The sequence below is a fragment of the Erpetoichthys calabaricus genome, chromosome 17 (assembly GCF_900747795.2).
Source record: "Erpetoichthys calabaricus chromosome 17, fErpCal1.3, whole genome shotgun sequence".
In the NCBI taxonomy this organism is placed as follows: domain Eukaryota; kingdom Metazoa; phylum Chordata; class Cladistia; order Polypteriformes; family Polypteridae; genus Erpetoichthys; species Erpetoichthys calabaricus.
Genome location: NC_041410.2, coordinates 4,972,584 through 4,999,181, shown reverse-complemented (window position 1 = coordinate 4,999,181; position 26,598 = coordinate 4,972,584). Strand labels below are relative to the sequence as shown.

The 26,598-nt window shown below is 37.4% G+C and overlaps 1 protein-coding gene across 5 annotated transcripts in view; it reads right to left on the bottom strand.

The window, feature by feature from the left end:
* arhgap33 (Rho GTPase activating protein 33) overlaps nucleotides 1-26,598 on the bottom strand; it is a 123,742-nt gene that overhangs the window by 27,043 nt on the left and 70,101 nt on the right. For all 5 annotated transcript variants that reach the window (XM_028823817.2, XM_028823822.2, XM_028823818.2 and 2 more), the window contains 10 exons: nucleotides 21,859-21,943; nucleotides 21,124-21,210; nucleotides 19,401-19,538; nucleotides 18,682-18,771; nucleotides 17,778-17,900; nucleotides 14,018-14,095; nucleotides 9,737-9,818; nucleotides 5,750-5,815; nucleotides 2,116-2,265; nucleotides 820-922 (listed from right to left, as the gene is read on the bottom strand). In XM_028823817.2, coding sequence (XP_028679650.2) covers nucleotides 820-922; nucleotides 2,116-2,265; nucleotides 5,750-5,815; nucleotides 9,737-9,818; nucleotides 14,018-14,095; nucleotides 17,778-17,900; nucleotides 18,682-18,771; nucleotides 19,401-19,538; nucleotides 21,124-21,210; nucleotides 21,859-21,943 — 1,002 coding nt within the window. The remainder of the gene's footprint in view (nucleotides 1-819; nucleotides 923-2,115; nucleotides 2,266-5,749; nucleotides 5,816-9,736; nucleotides 9,819-14,017; nucleotides 14,096-17,777; nucleotides 17,901-18,681; nucleotides 18,772-19,400; nucleotides 19,539-21,123; nucleotides 21,211-21,858; nucleotides 21,944-26,598) is intronic.

The following is a 26,598-nucleotide window of genomic DNA, read 5'->3' as shown; positions in this document are numbered from 1 at the left end:
ACAAAAATACCCAAATTCACCACAATATAAATTGTTACATGAAATACTTTATCTTTGAATGGAAAAATGTAAACAAGTGATAAACAAAAATCTGCAAAACTACATGTGTACATACATACACATAATCTCCTTTTAAAGTTCTAACACCCTGATGAAATAACACTAAGAAAACAGCATTTAATATCCTAAGGAAGTTTCTCATATAGATAAGTGCATTCTTTCTAAAAGTCAAGGCTGTTTGATTATCAGTATTTTGGGAAATATTTTAAAATACAATGTATGCAATGCCAAAATGCACCGCTGAACAAATGCAGTGCGTTTCTAGTGCATGATTTCCAACATACTTAAGAACTGGGATGTGAATAATAGAACACTATTGTTAACAGTTATTAATGTTGCAGCTGCAGGTACTAGGCACAGCCATCTGTAATATCAAAAATCTCTAATATCTAAGATAATGCAATAAGGTTCTTGGGACAACCTCAGACATATTATATGGTTACACACCTTTCGTAAGTGTCAATTTAAGGGGTTTGATTGTGAGTTGAGAATCATTAGACATCTCAAAATTAATATTAGAAAGATTAAATCAGGTAAAAAATATAGCATCTGTCACATATGCAGGCAATTTCAATTTATAGATGGTAATTTACATTTTAATTTGTTATATACACATATTGAGACTTACACATATTTTCTCCTTACCAGGTTTAGTTATGCATGAAGAATGTAATGTACAATATATCACAATATGATTGTTTATTTATACATGTTTAGGAATAAATTACTTTAGGCATATTGAGACTAATCTGTACATACCTTAGTTTTTGAATGTTAGAAGAAATACCAGAGTGTCTATAAATTCCATCAACTATTCCATGTTTTTCAATAAACTCTGAACAACTTCTCAAAACCTGTGGAACTAAAGTTAATGACAAGAAAAGGTATTCAGAACAAAGATTAAAAAAAAAAAAAAAACCGAAAGATAACATTTTTTAAACAATATAATGTGCAACACGGTTATTGGTTCAAAGTTTTGCAAGTTTCTCTAAATTACAAGAATTCTAAAAATGACGACTATCACATGAACTACCTATTAGCTATAAACTAAATAGCCGCAACAGGTACACATCTTAATCTGAGATGGGGACAGCTAGCTGCTTGCCACATATTCTTCCCCTCTGCCCAACTCTCAGGTACTTTCGTCCCTCTTAATTTTTCATTTGCTTCTGTGTCTCAGCACCCATCTTGTCTGCCAGAGAAATGCACTGTGTTCTCTGGCTCAATTCTGAGGTCAATTATTTCTGGAAGGAGATAGTCACTTTAAACCCTATCTGATATTCCACTTTGGGATCAGTGGCAAACCCAACACAAGTAACAAGGGCACCAGGTCACTGAATTCACTCTTTGTCCATGGTTTCCTGCAACTCTAAGCTTAGACATTTTCTTAAATGGTCAGGCAGCCATATCTGAGCCGTAGTCCATTATTTTCGGCAACTACCAGTATTGCCCAAGCAGTTTCCCCATATGAATATGTGATGCCTACATCATTAGGTCCTACTTCTCCTGCATGGAAGCCATTTGAAGCAATCTAATGTTCTAGAAAAGTTTCCATGACTCCCTTTCCAGCTGCCAATGAGCACTAATTTAATTCATGTTTACAGGGAGCTGGTTGATATTGTAGGCCATAGCGCTACTGGCGAATGTAAACTTAAAATGGCGCTTTAAAAAAAAAAAAAAAAAAAAAAAAAAAAAAAAAAGGGAGTTAATACTTGTGACTGGAAAAACATTTTCCAAAAAGGAAGTGTTCCAGGCCCATCCCCAGTTTTATCTGTGCAATGCTAATTTTACCTCTGGCATCCCCATTCCAACTGGGCAAACTATAACTGAATAAGACTTAAGACATTTCCAGTTGTCACCCACCAACCACCCTTCCAGAACAATAAACAAATTAATGATAATATTAAAGAAAGTTAATTCTTTTCATAATATTTTGTGGAAAAAGTACTTTTAGGATGATACAAATGAAAAAACATTCACCTTTTACTAATTATTACCATTTCTGTAAACAGGCACACCACACAGTACACAAAAACACTGCATACATAATATTACCTTCATGGCCTGAATTAAGCAGATGTTCCCCAAGGTCACAGCCAAACACCCTCTCCTTCAGTATTCCTCTTTGCTTTAACTTTTGTTTGCTTGGACGTGATTTCATGAAGGTCCTTAGAAAGCCAATCAATTTTCCATGCTTTTTAGAGACTAAACACAGGAAAAAAATGGTACATAGTCCTTTTGATTTCTATATACAGACTTAAGTCTCAGAGGAATCAACTTAAGTATTATGCTAAGTACATCCATAAAAATGCATTTATTTTCTACAAAATTCTCACACCACTCTGACATATGGTCTTAAATGTTTTTCTAAACAATTTTAATCCTTTCAGGAGCCGCCTGTTAGCTTAATCAAAAAAAGACATATGGTTACTTATTGGCCCTTATGTGACCTGGTATTTACTGCCCCTTTTTTTTGAAAGCCAATTTAACTACTCTTAGAGTGTTATACACCTTTATTTCAAAAGATTTTAGTGCAGAAATCAAATCATAATGTGCTGTAGGTGTACATAAAATATCACAGCATTTGAAAAGGATAGGAACTAAAAGAGTTAAGAAGATATAATTAATAAAATTCAAGTGGTGGAATTTCTTCATTGGAGTCCAACTGTGGTAAATTCAATTGACTGGACATGATTTGGAAAGGCACACACCTGTCTATAGAAGGTCCCACAGTTGACAATTCATGTCAGAGCACAAACCAAGCATGAAGTCAAAGGAATTGTCTGTAGACCACCGAGACAGGATTGCCTCGAGGCACAAATCTGGGGAAGGTAACAGAAAAATTTCTGCTGCTTTGAAGGTCCCAATGAGCACAGTGGCCTCCATCATCCATAAGTGGAAGAAGTTCGAAACCACCAGGACTCTTCCTAGAGCTGGCTGGCCATCTAAACTGAACGATCAGGGGAGAAGGGCCTTAGTCAGGGAGGTGACCAAGAACCCGATGGTCACTCTGTCAGAGCTCCAGAGATCCTCTGTGGAGAGAGGAGAACCTTCCAGAAGGACAACCATCTCTTCAGCAATCCACCAATCATGCCTGTATGGTAGAGTGGCCAGACGGAAGCCACTCCTTAGTAAAAGGCACATGGCAGCCCGCCTGGAGTTTGCCAAAAGGCACCTGAAGAACTCTCAGACCATGAGAAAGAAAATTCTCTGGTCTGATGAGACAATGATTGAACTCTTTGGTGTGAATGCCAGGCGTCATGTTTGGAAGAAACCAGGCACCGCTAATCACCAGGCCAATACCATCCCTACAGTGAAGCATGGTGGTGGCAGCATCATGCTGTGGGGATGTTTTTCAGCGGCAGGGACTGGGAGACTAGTCAGGATAAAGGGAAAGATGACTGCAGCAATGTACTGTACAGCGACATCCTGGATGAAAACCTGCTCCAGAGCGCTCTTGACCTCAGACTGGGGCAACAGTTCATCTTTCAGCAGGACAACGACCCTAAGCACACAGCCAAGATATCAAAGGAGTGGCTTCAGGACAACTCTGTGAATGTCCTTGAGTGGCCCAGCCAGAGCCCAGACTTGAATCCGATTGAACATCTCTGGAGAGATCTTAAAATGGCTGTGCACCGATGCTTCCCATCAACCTGATGGAGCTTGAGAGGTGCTGCAAGGAGGAATGGGCGAAACTGGTCAAGGATAGGTGTGCCAAGCTTGTGGCATCATATTCAAAAAGACTTGAGGCTGGAATTGCTGCCAAAGGTGCATCGACAAAGTATTGAGCAAAGGCTGTGAATACTTATGGACATGGGATTTCTCAGTTTCTTTATTTTTAATAAATTTGCCAAAACCTCAAGTAAACTTTTTTCACATTGTCATTATGGGGTGTTGTGTGTAGAATTCTGAGGAAAAAAATGAATTTAATCCATTTTGAAATAAGGCTGTAACATAACAAAATGTGGAAAAAGTGATGCGCTGTGAATACTTTCCGGATGCACTGTATATCTATTATAAAAGAAAATTTTGAGACGAGACTATTGCCAAAAGAGTTTTTCAAGTCCCGCTCTCTTCTCAACCATTTCAGGTTAATAGCCCACGCCCACGGTCCTCTCACCTCTCATTCATATGAATGCTTTTGTCAGACACAGTTCCAATGCTCTCAGCTCTTATAAATTTTTACGTTTTGCTTACTTACTTTAAGTTCCCAATAAAAGAAGACTTATTATGTCCACATCTTATTGAAGAATTTCATCCCGGAGGGTTATTAACCAAAGAAACGAGTACACGGGCAATCCTAGCACAGAGAAACGATGAAGTCAAACAAATTAACGCAAAAATTGTCGATCAGTTACACGGCAAATTGGTTAAATGCATATCAATAGACTATGCTGAAACAGTTGGTGGTGATGGTGTGGAAGATGAAAACATCAACTTACAATATCCCGTAGAATATCTAAAGCGGTTAACACCATCCGGTCTTCCACCAGCCGAATTACTGTTGAAAGAAGGATGTATCGTAATGTTATTACGTAATTAATGTATGAGTGATGGGCTATGCAATAGGGCAAGATTAGTTGTATTCAAAATTGGTTGAACAATTCTGACATGAAAAATTTTGACAGGCGACAAGAAGGGCAATGTAGTACATCTACCACTGGTAACAGACACCAAAGGAGATCTTGATATGCCATTCGTATTAAAAATGTTCACAGTTTCCTGTTAGAGCAGCCTTTGCTATGGCAATTAAATCACACGGGCAATTAAATGTTGCGCTGTCATGATGTTACTCCAAATACGTAATCAAAATTCAATGCGATATGGATGAAAAGTTAATTCCAAACATTATCTTTACTGAAGTTTTACAGTAAAAGTGTAAGTTTAAAAAGTATTTGCATGTTAATTTCAAAGCCAAACAGAACGAAAATGTATATCGCAATGAATACCTCTAATGCAAAATGAAACAATTTTCTTTAGATTTATTAAAATTTTTTACTATTATTAATTGCTCGCTGTAATGTAAAATAGTTAGTAGTTCTTTTATGCATATGTAACAATTCCCATGAAAATAACAATCTATTTAAATTGTACATCAGCATCCCCATACGCAAGCGGCAGAGCTGAAAATGGTTGAGAGGAGGGCGTGACTTGAAAAAAATCTAATTTTCAAGGTCTCAACTCGCGGGACTTGAAAAAATCTTCCAAAAAGTCTCGTCTTGTCGAAGGATTTTTTTACATAATAGAGAGATTATATATACATACACACATACATACTCACACCCTTAATGAAATGTCACATTTTGGTGGTGTAAATAACAAAATCAACACATGTCAGATCCTTTTTTCCTTTTAGGACCTTGCAACTAATATTTAATTTAAAAAAAAAAAAAAAGGACACATTTTAGGTTAAATACTTGTTTAGTGCAGTATACAATCCTCATTATGCATTGCAACCGTATTGATATTTAATCAATCAGGTTTGAAATAATTTATAAAGGTAATTTTACCTGAAATTATTTAAGCTTTTCCGATTATCTCTAAAATGTGCTGCTCTTGCATGATTTAACTGAAGTAATATTAGTTGTATATTTATTCTTCCCAAGAATGATCCATCAGTATAAAAAAAACACACATTTCCTGAAAAACATAGTATCTTATAACTAAAAATTCTAGGCATTTCTTTTACCCGATGAAGGTGAAATTGACCCTGTTACAGCCACAGCTCCCGTTTTTGAACCAGCACTTTCCAAGTCTGCAGTTAAACAAATGAAAACAAAAATCAATTTCCATGTAAATTATACATTGAATAACAACCTGTTATTTATAAAGTCGCAATTCACAAACTGACACTGCCAGAGTTGAGATTTGTCATATCATTAAGGACTCAAGTCCCAGGTAACAATGTAAACACCTCAGTATGTTTCTCTCAAAGCAGAATGGGACTGAACGTCATACATCTGATAAGACATTTCACAGGGGCTTATTAAATTAACCCAGTGTTATTCATACTTGATCTCTCAAAAAGACTCCTTAGGATGTTCCTTTTAAATAAACATTTAGGCATCCCTTAACTGCGCACTCTGAGAAAACACTGAGAAAACCATACTACCCAGATTCGCCAAATTTGGAGTGATGTCAATATACTAAAGTGTTTAGTTTGTGCTTTATTTCATGGAAAAAATGTTTATTATAATGATAAAACACAAAATCAACCAGTGACCTAATGTTTCTTAGAAAGAATCATCTGCATTTTTAACAGATGAAAATGCATTTAAACATTGATGTGCAAAGAAGACACATGTATTGATAACGATGAAACAGTGAAGGAGTTGTAGGTAACAATGCCTCAAAAGCTTGCATATTGTAATCTTTTTAGTTAGCCAATAAAAGATGTCATTTTGCTTGACTTTTCACTAAGAAAAGCCAGAAAAACAAACAAAAAACAGACACTTGATTAAAGAAAAATAGGTTTTACTAAATGGAAGAATAGTGAGTAGCCAGCAGAAAAAAAAATGTAGGTATAAAAGCAGTAAAGGAGAAAAAAATGTTTGTTTTAATGCCAAACAATGACCATCTTGGACTGTGGTGTTTAAGAACATGCAAAGAATTAAATGTATGTTGTAAACGCACAATATGTATGATAAAAATATACAAAAAAACAGAACATATATAAAAGAATGACGATATTAAAATAAAATCTGCATGCCCTTAGGATATGGGAGCAAAGCAACAGTACATGGATGTGTGTAAGCAGCCCCCGCACTGGACTGGCACGCTCTGTCCTGGGTCGGTTACTAAATTGTTCTTTATGCTGCCAGACAGACTCACAGTGTCAAGCAGCCCATAATTGTATAATGTGGATTCACTTCCTTAAAAAAATTTTTTTATTTCCTACCTTAAAGGAAACTATGCCATTTCTTTGTATATAGGCAGCATCACTAGAGGATACTTTGAATCGCAGCCTAGATATTATCTGTGTGGAGTTTTTATATCGTACTTTTGTCTGTGTATATTTTTCTCCTGGTACTTTGGTTTCCACTCCATATTCCAATGACATGTACGTGAGATTTATTGGTGACTATAAATGTCCTGCTATGAGTTAGCGGGTAAGTGTACAAGTGTGCTGTATGATGGACAGGAATAGTACAGTCTGCAATAGCTTCAGCACCCTGAAACTTTGATAATGAATTAACCAGCTTATAAACTGACATAAGATGGTGAGTCCAATCAGTATCCGGTATCCCTATGCTGAATTTACATTTAAATTTATTATACTGCAAACAGTCAGTCAATCAGTTGTGTTCTAGCCCTGAACAGGGTCGCGGCCCATCGCAGGGCAAACACACACACAACTACACCCACAACCCAACCACACACTAGGGCCAATTCAGTACTGCCAGTCTTTCGACAGTGGGAGGAATCAGGAGCACCTGGAGGAAACCCATGTAAACATGGGGAGAACATGTACAGTGATCCCTCGCTATATCGCGCTTCGCCTTTCGCGGCTTCAGTCTATCGCGGATTTTATATGTAAGCATATTTAAATATATATCGCGGATTTTTTGCTGGTTCGCGGATTTCTGAGGACAATGGGTCTTTTAATTTCTTGTACATGCTTCCTCAGTTGTTTTGCCCAGTTGATTTCATACAAGGGACGCTATTGGCAGATGGCTGAGAAGCTACCCAACTTACTTTTCTCTCTCTCTCTCTCTCTTGCGCTGACTTTCTCTGATCCTGACGTAGGGGGATTGAGCAGGGGGGCTGTTCGCACACCTAGACGATACGGACGCTCGTCTAAAAATGCTGAAAGATTATCTTCACATTGCTACCTTATGTGTGCAGCTGCTTCGTGAAGCGACATGCTGCACGGTGCTTCGCACATACTTAAAAGCTCAAAGGGCACGTATTGATTTTTGACTGTTAGAGAGACAGAGAAAAACAATCTCTCTCTCTCTCTCTCTCTCCCTCTCCCTCCCTGCTCCTGATGGAGGGGGTGTGAGCTGCCACCTTCAACAGCTTTGTACTGGCGGTGCTTCGCATACTTAAAAGCCAAACAGCCCTATTGATTTGTTTGCTTTCCTCTCTGTTTCTGACAGTCTGTGCTCCTGACGCGCACTCCTTTGAAGAGGAAGATATGTTTGCATTCTTTTAATTGTGAGACAGAACTGTCATCTCTGTCTTGTCATGGAGCACAGTTTAAACTTTTGAAAAAGAGACAAATGTTTGTTTGCAGTGCGTTCCTGTCTCTCTACAACCTCCTGTGTTTCTGCGCAAATCTGTGACCCAAGCATGACAATATAAAATAACCATATAAACATATGGTTTCTACTTCGCGGATTTTCTTATTTCGCGGGTGGCTCTGGAACGCAACCCCCGCGATGGAGGAGGGATTACTGTAAACTCTTGCAAGGAGCACCTAGTATGTGAACCATGGCATTTTTACTGTGGGGCAGCAGTACTACCACTCTAGCACTGTGCTGCCTACTATGTAAACAGCTGGATGAAAATATTACTTGGTTGTCTCCCACAGCTTGAGAGTAGTGCAAGACTAACAGACATTGAATACAAACACAGACAGAGAATGTAAGACATACATTTAAAGAAACATCTGTCAATAAATGTAATAAGCAGTCATGAAGTACTCAGTAGCAGCAGCTGCTTTATGACCTAACGATAAAGTCCCTGAATCTAGTAGTTCAAGTGCTAATGGCCTCGCATTGCTTTCCAGAATGGATAGGAAAGATGAAGTGACTGTGCAGTAGAGTTCAGGGATTTAATAATGCTGTTCTCTCTTCTTAAAGAGTATGCATTACGCATGTCCTGGGCAGAGAGGAGAGCTATGTACCAGTAATATTCTGTACCGACTTCACCACCCTTTGTGATGTTTTGTAATTCTGTCATGAACAAGTGCTGTAACACAGTGTTACATAGCCAATGAGGATAGACTCCACTGTACACCTTGTAGAAATAAGTGAGCACAATTAGAAATGTCCAAGAATCTAGTGAGCATCTTGACGATACCCAAGCTGTGTTGTGCCCACTTTAAGACATCATTGATGGCGACAACAAATTTGAAGCTGCTGAATCTTATCGTGGTATACCCAACCTCCTGAAATGTATGATCTTTAAAGGAAAGATTATTGCCATAGCACTGCATACAGGGCCGGAAAGCAAGTCTCCTCATTGTAAGCCATCTCATTATTTTTTTGAATTAGGCCTATAATGGAAGTTACATGAGCAAATTTAATGATGGAGTTAGAGCTGTGTCTGTCCAGTAGTAAGTCAAAAAGAAGTACAGTGGAGGCTCAGAACACTACCCTGTGAGTGCCTGCATTTAGGACCAGTGTGAAAGAAAGTCTGTTACATGGCTTTCATGGCACAGTGTAAATCAGTTTACACTAATATACAAATACATTAATATACTATACTAATACATTGATTCATTGTTGTAGTCCTTGAGCACAAAGTGGTTGCGCTTTGTCCTAAATATTCCAAATATAAGCTATAATTCAGCAGAGCTGCTAACATCTCTAATACATGTGTGTAGCAGACAATACTAAAGATATTTTAGAGGTCAACATTATTACATTTTTGTGAAAAAGAGAAGACAAGCAGCTAATGTTGCTATTGCTAGCATGCATTCAGAGCATTCGTGGGCCAGCACAAGCTATACCTTGTTTAAGTCCTGCAGCATTCACGGCCTGAGACAGTTTCTCATTGATCAGCTCTACACACTCACTTGGAAAAAAGCCAACCTGTAAGCAGGAAACAGATTACTTCACATCACAGAAATTTATAACACGATTAAAACCTGATACATCCAATCTAATTCAATTTATTCTTGTACAGTGCTCTTCATGAAGGTATAAAAGCACTTACACAAATTTACAGGTATATTATGATAACAGGAAAGTACAAAACCCTTAATTTATATACAGAGGTAAACATTTTAAAGTAAACTGTAAAGGAGAAATCAATTGTAATGAGTTAAATATAAACAACCCACCGAAGCAAAATAATTGAAAGACAGAAAAAAATGTATGAGAATAATGTATTGTTCAGCATGTTAAATGACTTCCAAATTGAACATGTCTTTGCAGACAAAGCCTTTTTGCTTTTTAAAAACGCATAAAAGAAAATTAAGAGTCTTTGGGAGAAATGCCAACATTAAATTTATGTTTTAATTGAGTTTCTATGTTTTGCCTCTCAAGTTAGTTGACTAGGAGTATAGTCAATGAAGCAGAAGATGCAGAATTCAGACAGAAATGAGCCTTTTTAAGTGGAAAACATTTAATTCAATGACGTTCCAATAGATTAACAAAGTAATCTGAAAATGCACAAGAAAAAAGGTTACTTCTCAGCAAGTCTATTACACTTCACTTATAAGGACTTCATATACTGCTCAAAAAACATCATGGGAACACATAATCATCACAATCTAAAACCAAGTCAATTAAGCTTCACAATCTGTCCAGTTAAGAAGCATAAACAATTATGAATCAACTTCACCTGCTTTGGTACAAATTAAAGTATAGGTGCACTGAAGAGCCTCGAAAATGGAGTTGGGGGCAACAGACAATTGCTCTCTGCTTAAAGAAACTGTATACAGCAGACACAGAGGGCCCGGGTTACATTTTTCCAAACACAAGCCAAAAAAAATCTTTCAGCAAAGCAAGCAAATAAACATTTATATAAAATGATACCAGTCTTCCCCTGACTTTGAAAAGTATCCCTTTACATAGGCGTTATAAAGCAGTGTTTTCAGAAGATGTACTATATATGTTACTGGCAATGTATGAAATGCAGGCATTGTAGAGAATGCCGAAAATTGGACGTCAAATGTAGTGGGAAGCTGGTGGCGGTACCCAGCCGGAATGCCTGGAAGGACCGGGAGCGGGACTACACCTTCTCTAGGCCACGAGAGGGCAGCCGCCCTGGTTTGTATGGTAGCCACGGGAACAGAGCATGCAAGCTCAACCCTATAGGGGCCTATGGTCACCGCCAGGGGGCGCCCAAACACCTGAGAAGCCCTGGACATCAGCACTTCTGCCAACACCTCTGGAAAACCACGGACACCCGGAGTGCTTCTGGGTGCTTGTGCGGCACTTCCGTCACACCAGGAAGTGCCGCAGGAAGCTCGTCCGGAGGCACCTGGAGCACGTCCGGGTGGACTTAAAAGGGGCCGCCTCCCTCCATTCATCAGCCGGAGTCAGGTGGAAGAGGACGAAGCTCGTAGGAGAGGAGTGGAGGTGGTGAAGGAAGGCCAGAGTGTGAAGAGGCCCGAACTGAGGGTGTGTGGTGCAGGGGTACCGGGTTGTGCGTGGTAGTATAAATACTTGTAAATATGTATAAATAAACGTGTTGTGGTGTTTGAACCATCGGTGTCTGCCTGTCTGTGTCAAGGCTGGTCTCCACACAAAGTATGAAACGATTAACATTTCACACATTTCCTAGGCATTCTATGCAAGGCCAAAAGACAAACTGGCAAAGTATAAAATACTCCCACTAATGACGTTTCTAATGTCACGTGACTTTCGACGCTCACCTCAGACAGAGAATTGTTTTCCTTCCTTGTTGCAACTTCCTTGTTTTACTCAATAAGAAAGTCCTATACTTTATTTTGTAATTCTTTCATTTTCATATACGTCTTTTGAATAAAAGCCTTTCATGACTCATTTTTAATGCTTTGCCTAAATAGCATTTGTCATTCTATATAATGCCCAGGTACTACATAGTACCTAGTGCCTAGGAAAAGTATATATAATATTAAAATAATTTGCATATTTCATACTTTGCCCAAAAATTCTATACAATGCCTGCATTTCATACATTGCCGGTAACACATATATACACAAAATCAGAATTTGGTGAATGGTGAGCTCCCACCCCTGAATAAGAGCATAGCAAAAATAAATCGAGGTCTTTCATGTGAAAACAGGCAAAAATACAATAAAGCAATTATTTTTGTTTATTATGCTTTCTCCAGTTAATGGCATCAAGAGAGTTTAAAATGTAATTTTTCATTACTACCTCCTTGAGCCAGAAGTGGGCAATTTTTGCACCTGTTGCCTTCCATGGCTAAACTAACACTCCCCAGGACTGTGATGATGGCATATTGGGAACAGCTTTTGTGCTCAAAGATCCTTAGAGCTCTGTTGTTTGGTTAGATGTGCTCCTGTTAGTGACATCCATTGAATCTTGGTTTAAGAGCAGTTGCCAGATAAACAACAACTTTGCCACCTGGAACATGGATGTCAGAAACCAGTCGAGGAAAAAGGCGGGAGTGATGTTTCCCCAACATGTACTCACATAGGCTGGCTGACATAAACCCAAAATGCTGCACGGCACCACCATGTGAGATGCATGCAAGAGGTTGAAAATACTGACTAGACACATCAGGACTTGCTTCTATGCACAGTACTGGCTCTGAAGATGTACTTCTTGATCAAGAGAGTTCTCATTGCTGTTCAGTAGCCACCTCACATGAGAGGCTTGTGGTGGGTTGTTCACAGTTAGAAGCTTGTTGGTACACATTGTAACAGCCAATCTTAGAAAGTTAATGTTTGATGCTAAATTCATGTTTGCATCAATAGAATATCAGTTTCTTATAGCTACCTAGAATATGGTGTAGCCTTTTAACCCCTGTATGTTAGCATTAGAGCATGAAAACAATCTGGACGAGAACAGGCCATTCAGCCCAGCAAAGCTCGCCAGTCCTGTCCACTGCATTCTTAATATGAATGTAGAACTAGCACAAAAACTGTATGCTACACCCATCATGATGGACAACAGCTGTAAGGGAAGCTGACAAGTTGACTTTCAGTCAGTGTCAACAGCAGGGTCTCCAGATTTGACTGACAGGTACCAGCAGGCCAAAAAGGTGGCAGCTGTGGCAGAAGTGAAGCCTTATGTGTGGGAGTAGTTTAGTCAGGTCGAGAAGAATAACTTTCAGATGGCCTGAAGGACACTCTTTTCCCATTATCTTTGATAGTCAATGTTTGACAAAGTGCATTTGCAAACAACTACCTGGAAAAACTGCAGTCTTGTAATCACAGCAGCACGTGAGAGCCTATGGAATGCTGCTACATTTTTGTTTTGTTCAGAACATATAAACAGAAATTGATAAAAAACCAACCATTATCATTTTGGTGCATAACTAGACCTTCATTTGCTATTTTTTTCCACAACAAAAAAAAAATGGCTAAATAGAAAAAAATAAGCAAATAAAAAAGAGAAAAAGTTTGCTGATGTTCATGCATCACCTGTCAGTCACCAGAAGCAAATTATAAAAAAAAAAAAAAAAAAAGAAGCTTTCTGTTAATTCAAATAGATTGGGCATTTTAAAAATTGCATTAAATAAGAAACACTAAAAAGATGCACTTTCAAAATTTTACTTGCTTTGACTACATTGTTGTTTAATTGTTTTGACTACACTGTTGAAACTGAAACAGAAGGCAAATGTGTCATAAGGGTTTAAGTTTTTAAACTCCGTTTTACCAAATGCCATACTATGCTAAGCAGTCATAACAGACTAGATAAGTAAAACATGGATTTTAAAAAATAGGGTGCTGAAAATAAAAATCTCATTATTTTGTTTAGCACATCTTACAATTTTTGTGGGCTACATGAATATAGTATGACAAGTCACAGGTTCTTGAGGTGCATGACCCCATTACTTTTAAATTACTGCAAACTAAAATTATTTATTCAATTGAAGAAATAACTGAACAGTTAACTCATGAAGATTCATTACTCTAAGTAAAATTGCGTTAGATTACACTTTGGAAATGAAGAATACAGTATTGTATTGTTCTTACCAACCCCAGATCTGGCAATCTGTATATACTGTTTATAGTCCGTGGTAAGGATCTTATTGAATTTATTAGAAAATACTAAGCTTCTAAATTGTATTATATAATAATAATAAAAAAAAAATTATAGGGCATTCTCTCACCTGAAATCCATGCTTGCCTCTCCACCAGCTCGTGTCTTCTTTTGGTGGCATGTCAATTACTGACAAAATATTTCCTACCTATAGTATAAGAAAATACCAAAAACAGAAAATAAACAAAAAATTCCTCAGTGTCTTTATTATTGATTATTTTTCCTAATTTTATACAAACAGGAAATTAATATGGCCATACACAAGGGCCTAACAGATCGACAAGGAAGATACATTGTTTGTGAATGAGCTAGATTGCAACAAACTAAACATATTTTAAGATATGTAATGAATATTTTATAAAACAAATGTAGCAGATATGAAGACTGAGATCTTAAAAAGACAATATTAATATTTAAAACATTGCCATTTCTAGATAAAAATGACAAAGGCATTCAAATATGAAGAAGATTAAAATTGCAGCTTTTAAAGCTCCAGTGTAAAATATGAAAAACACATTTTTGAAAAGTGTAAAAGCAGAGGTAATGCATGTATTGCTGTTCTTTAAATTTATAATTTTCCATTATAAAATATGAGCAAATACTGCAACCCTGCAGTTAAAAAAAAATTCTGTTCATTATGTAAGCCTCTTATATAACCGGGTATTGAATAATTTTCGTCTGTCATATTAATGGAAAGAAAGAACTGACACAGTTTCTTATACTCCTGGTAGAAAGATATTTCAAATCTAGGAAAGCTTGCCAAGAACAAAATTTACACAATTAAAAATATACAAAACATTACATGCAGGATTTAATCTAATTTTTTCAATGTAAAGATTCACCTATGTGTCTAACTATTATTGAAGCTGCTTAGCCCCAGTTCAGGGTCATGGGGACTGGAGCCGATCCTGGCAATACTGGACACAGAAACCAAGTGTCGTCCTACACTTGTGTTCATACGCACATTGCATTAGAACTGGGCAATTTTTCGGTTGCCAATCAAGTTATTTTGGGATGTGGGGGGAAAAACTAAAATACCATTAACAAATGTTTTGCAGAAACTTTCAGACTTTGCAAAACCTGTACCTAGGCCAGAATACCAATGTAAATACTCAAGTTAAACTAAACTTTAATAAAAAATCTTTACCACTGGTTAACAATGATCGACAACACTTTTCATGCAGATTTCAGAAATATACAGTTTCTCTCTATCACTCAGAATTTTTGAGTGATTTTTTTTTAAGGCTGTATGCAGTCATATGAAAACGTTTGGGACCTCCTCTCAGCCTGCATAATAATTGACTCTCCTTTCAATAAAAAAAAGAAAACAGTGGTATGTCTTTCATTTCCTAGGAACATCTGAGTACTGGGGTGTTTTCTGAACAAACATATTTAGTGATGCAGTATTTAGTTGTATGAAATTAAATCAAATATGAAAATCTGGTTGTGCAAAAAATTTGGGTCCCCTTGTAATTTTGCTGATTTGAATGCATGTAACTGCTCAATACGGATTACTTGCAACACTGAATTGATTGGATTAGCTTGTTAAGCCTTAAACGTCATAGACAGGTGTGTCCAATCATGAGAAAAGGTATTTTTAAGGTGGTCAATTGCAAGTTGTGCTTCCCTTTGACTCTCCTCTGAAGAGTGACAGCATGGGATCCTCAAAGCAACTCTCCAAAGATCTGAAAACAAAGATTGTTGAGTCTCATGGTTTAGGGGAAGGCTACAAAAAGCTCTCAGAGGTTTAAACTGTCAGTTTCAACTGTAAGGAATGGAATCAGGAAATGGAAAGCCACAGGCACAGTCGCGGTTAAACCCAGATCTGGCAGGCCAAGAAAGATACAGGAGCGGCATATGCACAGGATTGTGAGAATGGTTACAGACAACCCACAGTTCACCTCCAAAGACCTGCAAGAACATCTGGATGTATCTGTACATCGTTCTACAATTCAGCGCAATTTGCACAAAGAACATCTGTATGGCAGGGTGATGAGAAAGAAGCCCTTCCTGCACTCACGCCACAAACAGAGTCACTTGTTGTATGCCAATGCTCATTTAGACAACCCCGCTTCATTTTGGAACAAAGTGCTTTGGACTGATGAGACAAAAATGGAGTTATTTGGTCAGAACAAAAAGTGCTTTGCATGGCGGAAGAACAACACTGCATTCCAAGAAAAACACCTGCTACCTCCTGTCAAATTTGGTGGAGGTTCCATCATGCAGTGGGGCTGTGTGGCTAGTTCAGGGACAGGGGCCCTTGTTAATGTTGAGAGTCGGATGAATTCAATCCAATATCAACAAATTCTTCAGGATAATGTTCAAGCATCAGTCACAAAGTTGATGTTACGCAGGGGTTGGATATTCCAACAAGACAATGAGCCAAAACACAGTTGAAAATCTACAAAGGCATTCATGCAGAGGGAGAAGTACAATGTTCTGGAATGGCCGTCACAGTCCCGTGACTTGAATATCATCGAAAATCTATGGGATGATTTGAAGCAGGCTGTCCATGCTCGGAAGACATCAAATTGAACTGGAGAGATTTTGTATGGAAGAATGGTCAAAAATAACTCCATCCAGAATCCAGACACTCAAAGGCTATAGGAGGACAGCGTCTAGAGGCTGTTAGATTTGAAAAGGAGGCTCAGTAAGTATTGATGTCATATCTCTGTTGGGGTGCCCACATTTATGCACCTGTCTAATTTTGTTATGATGCATATTGCATAAGAATAATAATAATTATTTGCATTTATATAGCGCTTTTCTCACTACTCAAAGCGCTCAGCAATTGCAGGTTAAAGGCCTTGCTGAAGGGCCCAACAGAGAAGAGTCCCTTTTTTGGCATTTACGGGATTCGAACCGGCAACCTTCCGATTGCCAGTGCAGATCCCTAGCCTCATAGCCACCACTCCATCCACATATTTTCTGTTAATCCAATAAACTTAATGTCACTGCTGAAATACTACTGTTTCCATAAGGCATGTCAGATATTAAAAGGAAGCTGCTACTTTGGATTTTTGTTTATTATTGGCTGAGCTTTCAAAGAATTAAGAGGGGCTCCCAAACTTTTTTATATGACTGTGTTAGTATATAAACTCTAATTATGGTGTGTGGGCTTCTTAAAATTTAATTCATGATTAAAATGTTTTTATTGCTGTTTGTGAACATTTTACAACTTTCTAGAAGAGCATACAACAAGTCTGTTGGGTCAAAGTTTGCAGGCTTCAACATGTTTATACATGGCGACAGGAGCTGGTTCCCCGTTTAAGGCACAGCTCCTTGCAAGTTGGTGATACGCGGTCAACATGTAAAAATCTATGTGCTTACATCTTTAAAAATTATTTTTTTGGATTCTGAACAAGATCTTTTTTCCCCTGGAAATCTTGTTTGTACCAAATTATATGGAGACTATCAATGCCTTTCACACAAACGATTCTGGAACACTATAAAAAGTTACAAAATATTAAGAGTTAAAGTCATTCAGAAATGCTGAAAAAATAAACCGGTAAACATAGCACATTGGTCTACTACTACAGAATACCTCTTATGAAAACAATGTTAGTGAATGGTGCATATTCTTCATCCATTGATATATTGAAAGGTTCAAATTACCCAACTTGCAAGTAAAGAAATTAAAAGCCCACTTGTTTCACCGTTCTTAATAATAAAAAAAAAAAAAAAAAAAAAAAAAAAAAGTGTTCAGGTAAACTTGGCGTAAAGAGATTACCATTCATTGTCAATCACGTCCTCATGAAATAATAGTAGAAAAACCTCACTTAACATAGAAGCTCAAAAGCAAAACTATTCGCCAACCCCTATATGGATACCTCAATAGAGAGCTCATCACTTGCTTGGGCAGTATAGCGCTTGATTACATGTGCTGCACCTATAGCAGGGACATTAAGGGAAGCTTCTTCTTTCAGGAGAAAACGGTTTCCTCTGTTATCAATCTGCAGAGTAAAGGAAAAAAATTGTGATAATGATTAAAAAAAAAAGTGAAAATACTTGTGAATGCCACACTGCAAATTAAAAAAAAAGACACTTTATATTTTTCAGTGTAGAACAAGTGGTCATCAATTTTCCCTACTTTGAAACAACAGATTCTTTTTTGTTTAATTACACAAAAATGCTACGTTAAGAAGTTACATATTGAGAATAACCAATATACTTTATTTTACCTTTACTTCTTTAGCCGTAACAGTTTGTTTTATTGATATAACTGTACTTCAGTCTAACAAATAAATAAATGATTTACTTGTTTAACTTATACTAATCCATATTTTTCATTAACAAAAACATAAAATTATTCATTTATTAAAAAATAAAAATTAGCAAAACTACTGTCACTGTGTATTCCCCTTAGAACTGTTACAGGGAGAAAAATTCCACCAAATATTTTGGACTACTTTGGTAGTTTAAATTCTGTTAATAGGCTATGAATCAAATAAGACACCATTATAATGTCTATAAAAAGAAACACAAAACTCTGGAAAAAAAATAAACTTAACAAATCAAGTGACATGTATTGTATTTACTATATTCTGTTTTATACGAAGAAGGTTTGGTGGAAGAAAACAGAACAGTTTGCTTTGGCCTATGAGAAATTTTAAACAAAGCAGTGAAATTAGGTTACGGACCAGATTTTAGTTTTACAGAGAAAAATAAATATTACAGATCATGTTCTATCAGAATATTAAAGTGTTAAAGGAGTGACATTTGTAAAAAGGTTACCTCCATCCATGTGAGGACAGGGCCACAGTTTAGCTTGTTATCAATAATCATGGATAGCCTTTTAAGATAATCCGATAACAACAGAGAAAACTGTAAAGAAAGGGTACAATAAATTAAAAACAGATCATAGGTCCGTCACTAATACTCCCAACCTTTGTATGCAAAAAGAACTGTGTAACTGAACACAAAATAATCTTGCCATAAAAAAATACATAGTACAAATAACAAGAGATTTCATACTTAAGGCTTTTCTTTCATATTGCTTATGATTTTCTTGGTCTAATTAAAGTACATACCTATTGCTATCAGTACTCATCTACGATTATTACAAAACTGAGAGACAAAAGACCACTGTATGAGCCAAAAATTAAGCCAGAGGACACAGTGCAGACTAACAAAGCATAAAAGTAAAACATACACTAACCATAACTGTACTACAAATTAAAATTGTCTCAATTCTGTATGCCAGTAAAATACTAAAATGCAAGGTCACATAAGGCTATATTACAACAAGAGTTTGACAAACTCCGAATAAATGCAGGAATATAATGTTGCATATTCATAACTGAGTGCAACTCAACATTGGTTTAATAAGTGATCAACAAGTTTCTTAATATGATAGTCTAATGAAATAATTGAAAAGGACATTTTAACTCTAAAAAAAGTACCTACAGTAGAGAGCCAAAAGGCAAACATTTATATTCACAGAAAAGGGTTACCTCATTTCTTTCTAAAATTTCATTAACTGGTGGAAGTTCATTTAATTGTGAATAGCGCCGGTCATAGATGCATAAGTGGAGATGACTGTCCAGAGTTCGGAACTCTTCATATGTCCTCCGAACCATCCAAGATCTTCCCTATAAAATCAGAAAAAGATTAAAGTCAAATCTTAATAGCAATTACAGTGTATTTAAAAATATCAGAGTTAAATAATGTAATATTTAAACTTAAAGCATTTTATAAATAAGATATTGGTTAATGTGAACAAAAGATGGTTTTGGAATTATTTCCATTAATATGATTTTGCTTGACAAGGCACATTGAAAAGCATTATAAAAAAAAAAAAAAAAAAAGACCAATGAAAACATAATACTAAATTGTTTAGTCTTGGTTCTTTCTGCATATCTTTTTCATGGTGCTCTAATGTTATTCAAGATGATAACCCTGAGAAATGGCAGCTTCATCCGGTCTAAGAAAAAAATGGCATTGCATTCTGCTAATCTCCAAGTAAAATTCAATGTTATTAACATAAATCATTCCAAAAATTGTTGCTAATGACACTGATGACTCATGCACAGTTATAATAATTTATAAGCAATTATTGATGTTTTGCATTAGCCGTATCTACCACTGTAATTAAAATTATCCTGGTTTTAAAGAAAAATGGTAAATTATGACTCTTGAGATACACGGAGTGGCCATTGATTCTACTTTCAATTTTACTGTCCAAAAACTCAGTTATAGAATAAAAGCATAGCAAAGATTAGAACACACATACATACAAAAGTAAACTAAAATAACAAGTGTTTGAAAGAAAAACCTTCAAAAGAAATTGAAAAGTTATTCCCCCCCCCAGATTAAAAATGGACTTTTAAACTTGTATTTTTTTATGCATTACGTTTTTCCCCTTAGAAAATAAAAAAAAAAAAAAAAGGCTTGTGCCTTGAGGATCTCTGTGATATTCACTCATTATACAATAATTCTATCAAAATGCACAACCAGTAGGGTTGTAAGCCTCTTCACATTTTGGATACGTTTCCCCTCCCCTCTCCAGGACTATATTTTGAATTCACTGTAGGATATTTGCATCTGATGGGCTAGGAGTCATGCACGGAATCTGAAATTTCATTAACCACTAAAAGCAAAGTGAAAAAGAACAAGAATGTACAGGTTGGTTTTCATTACATGACCTATTTTCACCTCAATAATGTGTCATTTTACACAAGCTGAGGGAATGTGACAAGGGCAACATGGCTGCATCAGTTTGTTGCCACTCTTGCACAAAAGCTCAGCTATACTGTCAGACCAGTCTGATTAGTAATACATTTTTAGAATCCCCTATGGGAATACTGGAAGCAGTGAACTTTGTATTCTGCTCTTTCCATAAGATGCTAGCAGATGACTCAAAAATGACCTTAGTCAAGCTAAGTAGAAAATAGGAAGCCACCATAAAAAAATAATGATGCAAAATATTAATTATTTTAATGTGCATGCCCAAATTTTGGAATACTATCATACATAATACACTGCTTGCACCTGCCGGAACAGCTTTTTTTGGGTATACTGTAATAATATTTTACTATATTCAGTTCATTTTAAACAAAAATTAGGCAGGGGTGTTCAAATGATATAAAGCATCTCAAATGAAATTTTAGAAATGATGTTTCAAAATGGTATTTAACACTAAAAACAGAGAGAGTGCCAACATAATTTCTCAAATACCTGACATGACACTTGCACAAGAAAAACAAGGTCCTTGGGAGATGCTGCTTCACTGCCTGAATTACTCTGTTCAGATTCAAACTGCAACTGAAATACAAATCAACAGAAGGAAATCTAAGCAGGCAATTTTCATAAAATCAGTCTTTAAACTTTGTTTACTTGTTTTGACTACATTGTTGAAACAGAAGGCAAACGTGTTGTAAGGGCTTAAGTTTTTTAACTCTGTTTTACCAAATGCCATATTATGTATGCTATGCATCCATAACAGGCTAGATGAGTAAAACTATTGTGCTGAATACACAAAAGGTGACAAACATGGTAACTTAAAAAATATAAAATATTTACTGTATATATTTTCAAAGGAATAGACCTTTACAGTATGCTGTTAAATGACAAAGGTCCCTGTAGCTTACTTGGATAGACTTATAATTCATTAATCAGGCACCAAAGATCCATGCAGAGCCACCAACACCATATAAACCACAGTTGCAACAGAAACGATTTAGTCAGGACTAAAATGTATTATAAGCTGAAAAATGTAGTTACCAGTAGTCTCGTCACCATAGATTAGTTCAGCATTTTCCTAGATAATCATTATTATATTCTATAAACACATATATTAGCACATTTGTAGTGAATATACTGTATGTGTAAAGGAATCTGAATGAGCAGAAATGACTAAACAAATGGTAGAATTTACTCTTTACTGCCTCCATTATTACATGATCTTCTTACCTGAATGGCTCCAAAATCCACATTCTCATAATGGAAGTGAGCACAGTCTACCAACTTGGGGAAGTGACCTTTCACACTTGACAGTCTGAAAGACAAAAAAATAAATAAATAAAAAGTTAAGCAGAATAAATCTATTAAGACAAAATTTCAAAATATTATTTTGGCAAAATAAAAAAGCTGTTTATTTAATTGCATGTAAACAAAATATTATGGCTATTTTAATTATTTAAATGGTAAATGTATTTCACTAAAGTACAATGTAAAAGGCGCTACAAATATGCAAATATGGATTTAAATGAGAAAAGATAAAATTTGTGGGCAGCAAGAAAGCAAGCTGAATTCACCTTGCTAACAGTTAAAAGAAACCCATTTTGCAGTTAAAAGTGATGGTATTTAAAGTTCTCATATAAATCAGCAGCCATACCAGATGCATTTCATGTATATGCATGTTTGGGCCTGGCCAGTACATGGATTGGAGACCAACCAGGAAAAAGATTGGGTTGTTGCTGGAAGAGGTGTTGACAAAACCAGCAGAGGGCACCTATCCGGTGGTCTGAATGTGGATCCCAATGCTCCAGTGCAGCGACAGGGACACTGCACTGTAAAAAATGGCGCTGTCCTTTGGATGAGATGTAAAACTGAGGCCCAGACTCTGTGGTTATTAAAGATCTTTGTGAAGAGTAGGGTGTATCCCAATGTCCTGACTAAATTGTCCACCATGATCTGGTAATTCCGGGCCCATCATTATCCCCTGTCTCTAATTGGCTCTCTCTCTCACCCCTTCACCACCAAACAACTAACGTGTGGTGAGCGTAATGGCACAAAATTGCTGTTGTCACATCATCTGGGTGGATGCGGCACATTAGTAGTGGTTGAAGTGGCTCCCCACTAACTGTATAAAGCGCTTGAGTAGCTTGAAAAGTGGTGTATAAATGTAATAAATTATTATTATTAGAAATCATAGCCAAATAACACTTCTCTGCTAAGGAACGCAGCATTAAAAGATGATGTTTAACCACTGAAGATTGGAAGAAGATCAAAATTCTTCAAATGCAATGGAGAGTGTAGCGCAATTTCTCAAGCTGGGTGAACAGGGGCTGCATTGCCCCTTTACAAGACTGACCAGGAACACCAGTGGCAGCTAAAGTGACAGGTTCTCTTGACCATTTGCTGTAAATTACATCTTGCCTGAAGAAGGGGCCGGAGTTGCCTCGAAAGCTGGCATATTGTAATTTTTTTAGTTAGCCAATAAAAGATGTCACTTTGCTTGCCTTTTAACTGTAAACTTGGTGTAATTCAGCAAATGATTTCATTATCTTGTCTGGAAATGACCACAGAACAGGGTTTAAAGTTTCCTAAGGCCCACAGGTTCAATGGGTTTCTTAGGTGAAATATGAGTCAGAGAACAAGAAAGGAATAGAATAATACACCACGTCAGCAGCGGTTCTGCATTAACGGCCAATTGGTATGGCCCCATCAGATCTTACACTTGTGTAAAATGATTAATAAGCATCTCTCAGTAATTTATAATTAAAATAACCTTCCAACTTTGGTTAATTTTTTTTTTTTTTTTTACCCTTTCCCATCATATGCTCAATGTAATTTCCTATATAAAAAAATAAAGCTTTTTGTAGTACACAAAACTGTCTTTAAAACTGCTAGCCTGTTTCTGACTACATCGGGAAGTGCTCCTGCAAGCCAACATCCTAGGCATATTCCAGGTGTTTCTGCCCATGTGCAACCTGAATTATACATTTAGTGTTGGGCTTGTCTCTTGCTCCCCTCATTGCTACTACTGGTTTTGAATTTTCACTGTCAAGGCCATGAAGTGCAAGCCAGTGAAGAACAATGAAAAGTCCTGTACTATTTGGTCCATTAAAAGTACCAGCCAGTAGTAACTTGGAGAAAGAAAGAAAAAGAGCAGCTCAGAATCAAGAATTCTTTGAGCACAAGACAGATCAGAATGGAGATGGAAAAGGTATCTTCTGATATTTACTGACCGCCGATACCAGAACACAGGCTTGTGCCTTGAGGATCTCTATTAGCATCAGATCACTAATTTCTTATGCCATTGTCATCTAACAAAATATAGAAGTACTGTGCAAACCAAGACTCTCCCAACCACCAGCTAGTCAGAAATATCCTTTCTAAATCTACTGTATTCAGACCCCTGCACTTTCTACACACTTCATTGTGTTGTGGATATCACTTTAAATGGATACGTGTCATTTTTGCTCCACAATCTACACTCAGTAACCCATTATGACAAAGTGAAAACGTACTTTCTAGAAATGTATGTAAATTATTTAAAAATCAAAAACTTAAAATGGTCATTCCTAGAAGCATTCAGACCATTTGCTGTGGCACTACAAATTGTGCTCAGGTGCATCCTGTTTGCTTAAAACCTCCTCCTCCTTCTTCTTCTTCTTCTTTCGGCTGCTCCCATTAGGGGTTGCCACAGCAGATCATCTTGTTCCATATCTCTCTGTCCTCATCATCTTGTTCTGTCACACCCATCACCTGAATGTCCTTTCTCAGCACATCCATAAACCTTCGCTTAGGCCTTCCTCTTTTCCTCTTACCTGGCAGCTCTATCCTGAACATCATTCTCCCAGTATACTCAGCATCTCTCCTCTGCACATGTCCAAACCAAAATTAAACATCTCCTTGAGAGGTTTTTATAACTTGACTGGGACTGTTTGGATATTGTTTAGAAAGGCACACACTGACCCACAATTCACACTGCATGACAGGACAAAAAAAAACACCCAAGAGACCATTTTGGTAATTCATAGATCAAGGCAAGTGGATAAAACCATATTTTCAGGAAGAATGTGGCCTTAATAGTTGTGACATGGAAGAAGTCTGGAAACACCTCTTCCCAGAGTTGGCTGTCCAGCCAAACTGAGTAACTGGGCACAAAGGGCCTCTATCAGGAAGGTGACCAAGAACCCAGAGCTGAAGTCCTCTGCTGATGGGAAAACCTGTTGACAGGACAACCATCTCAGCAGCACTCCATCAATTGGGTGTTTATGACAGAGTAGCTAACTGCCTCTTGGAGTTTACCAAACAGCAATTAAATGACTCAGTGGAAGAAGAAGAAGAATCTCTGGTCTGAGAAGACAAAAATTAAACTCTTTGGGTAGAACTCCAAGCACTATTGCTGGTGAATACCAGGCACTGCTCAGTACCTACATAATTCCATCCCTACCGTGAAACATGGTGGAGGCACCATCATGCTATGGGGGTGCTTCTCAGCAGCAGGGACAAGGAGACCTGTCAGAATTGAGGGAAGGATGAATGGAGTCAAATACAGAAAGGCCCTTGAAGAAAACCTGCTTCAGAGAGCACACCACCTCTGAAGGAGGCAATGTTTCGACAAGGACTCGAAGCATACAGCCAAAGGAGGAGGAGGACAAAGCTGCCTTGGGGGGGTGGGGGGAAGTGATATTTGGGTGTTTTTGGTGTTTTCTTTGGTGGTGTTTTGGGACTGTGTTAGGCCTGTGGGACACGGGAAAGACGTACCCCACGGCTGAAGAAAAATTAAAAACCTGTTTATTTTTATATGTGCCTCTGCAGTCTGTCTGTGTTGGGTCGATGCCTATATAGCACCTTTGCCACATTATATTAATATATATTTCTCTTCTGGTTCGTCCTACTTCCACTTCAAAACTGGTCCCGCCCACATGCAGCTGACACGGCATTTCTCGATTCCTATTCGTCCTCTTCCATGTCATGCACTTTACTGGCCTGCTGAGCGTAATACATCCAACAAGTACTCGAGGTGCTGCCACAACGGTGAAGTAGCTTTACCACCTTTGCAGGAGCCACCTGTGTCTTTACAACAGTTTCTTACACTGCAAACATCGGAAGCTAAAAATTATCGTGAACACAATCGAGAATACAACTCTTCTCTAGCGTTTGCTTCCATGGGTGCACAGATAACTCAACTTCCTGGCCACGGACCATACTGTTTTAAAATACACGGGCAAATTTATCACCAAATCTCTCCACTATACACTAACACTTCTACCTCTCCAGGATATGGACAGTTGTATGTTTTTGACACAGCACAAGCTACTGAAGTACGCTTACAGAATAAAGCAAACTCTGCATGCAGCGAAAATGTACTTCTCCAGCTAGATTCCATGCTCAGAACCATCAACCCCTTCGCTAAATCATACAAACACATGCATGAAATTGCTCAGTCCAATCCAACAGCATCTGTATGAATGGTTTTCAAGGAAAACCCTGGGCAGGATTTACGACGATACAATGCCCTGACATTGCAGCGATTTTCGTCAGAGAAGATGGCGAAACGCCTGCCGAAAGGGACATTTGCATCTATCCCATAGGCAACTCCTGCAAACAGATTTCCACGCTCAATATGAATTGCGATCCTATGGTTTACCCACTTATATTCCCTTACGGAGACATTGGCCGGCACAAAGATTTACAACATCTTCCCAATAAAAGCACCACCAAGAGAATAAGGCTTACTCAATGCCAATTTTACGTGTACATATTAGCAATGAGGAATACATTTAGTATTTTGCACTCCAGCGGCAAACTATTCCAACAGTACGTCGTAGATGCGTATGTTAAAACAGAGGGCGCGTGTCTCAACTATCTCAGATTACATCAACAAGATCTGCACGTCGAACTATCAGACGCACTGCAAGCAAACGCTGAAAATAACAACGTACGTGTAGGCAAAATTATTATATTTCCAGGAAGTCC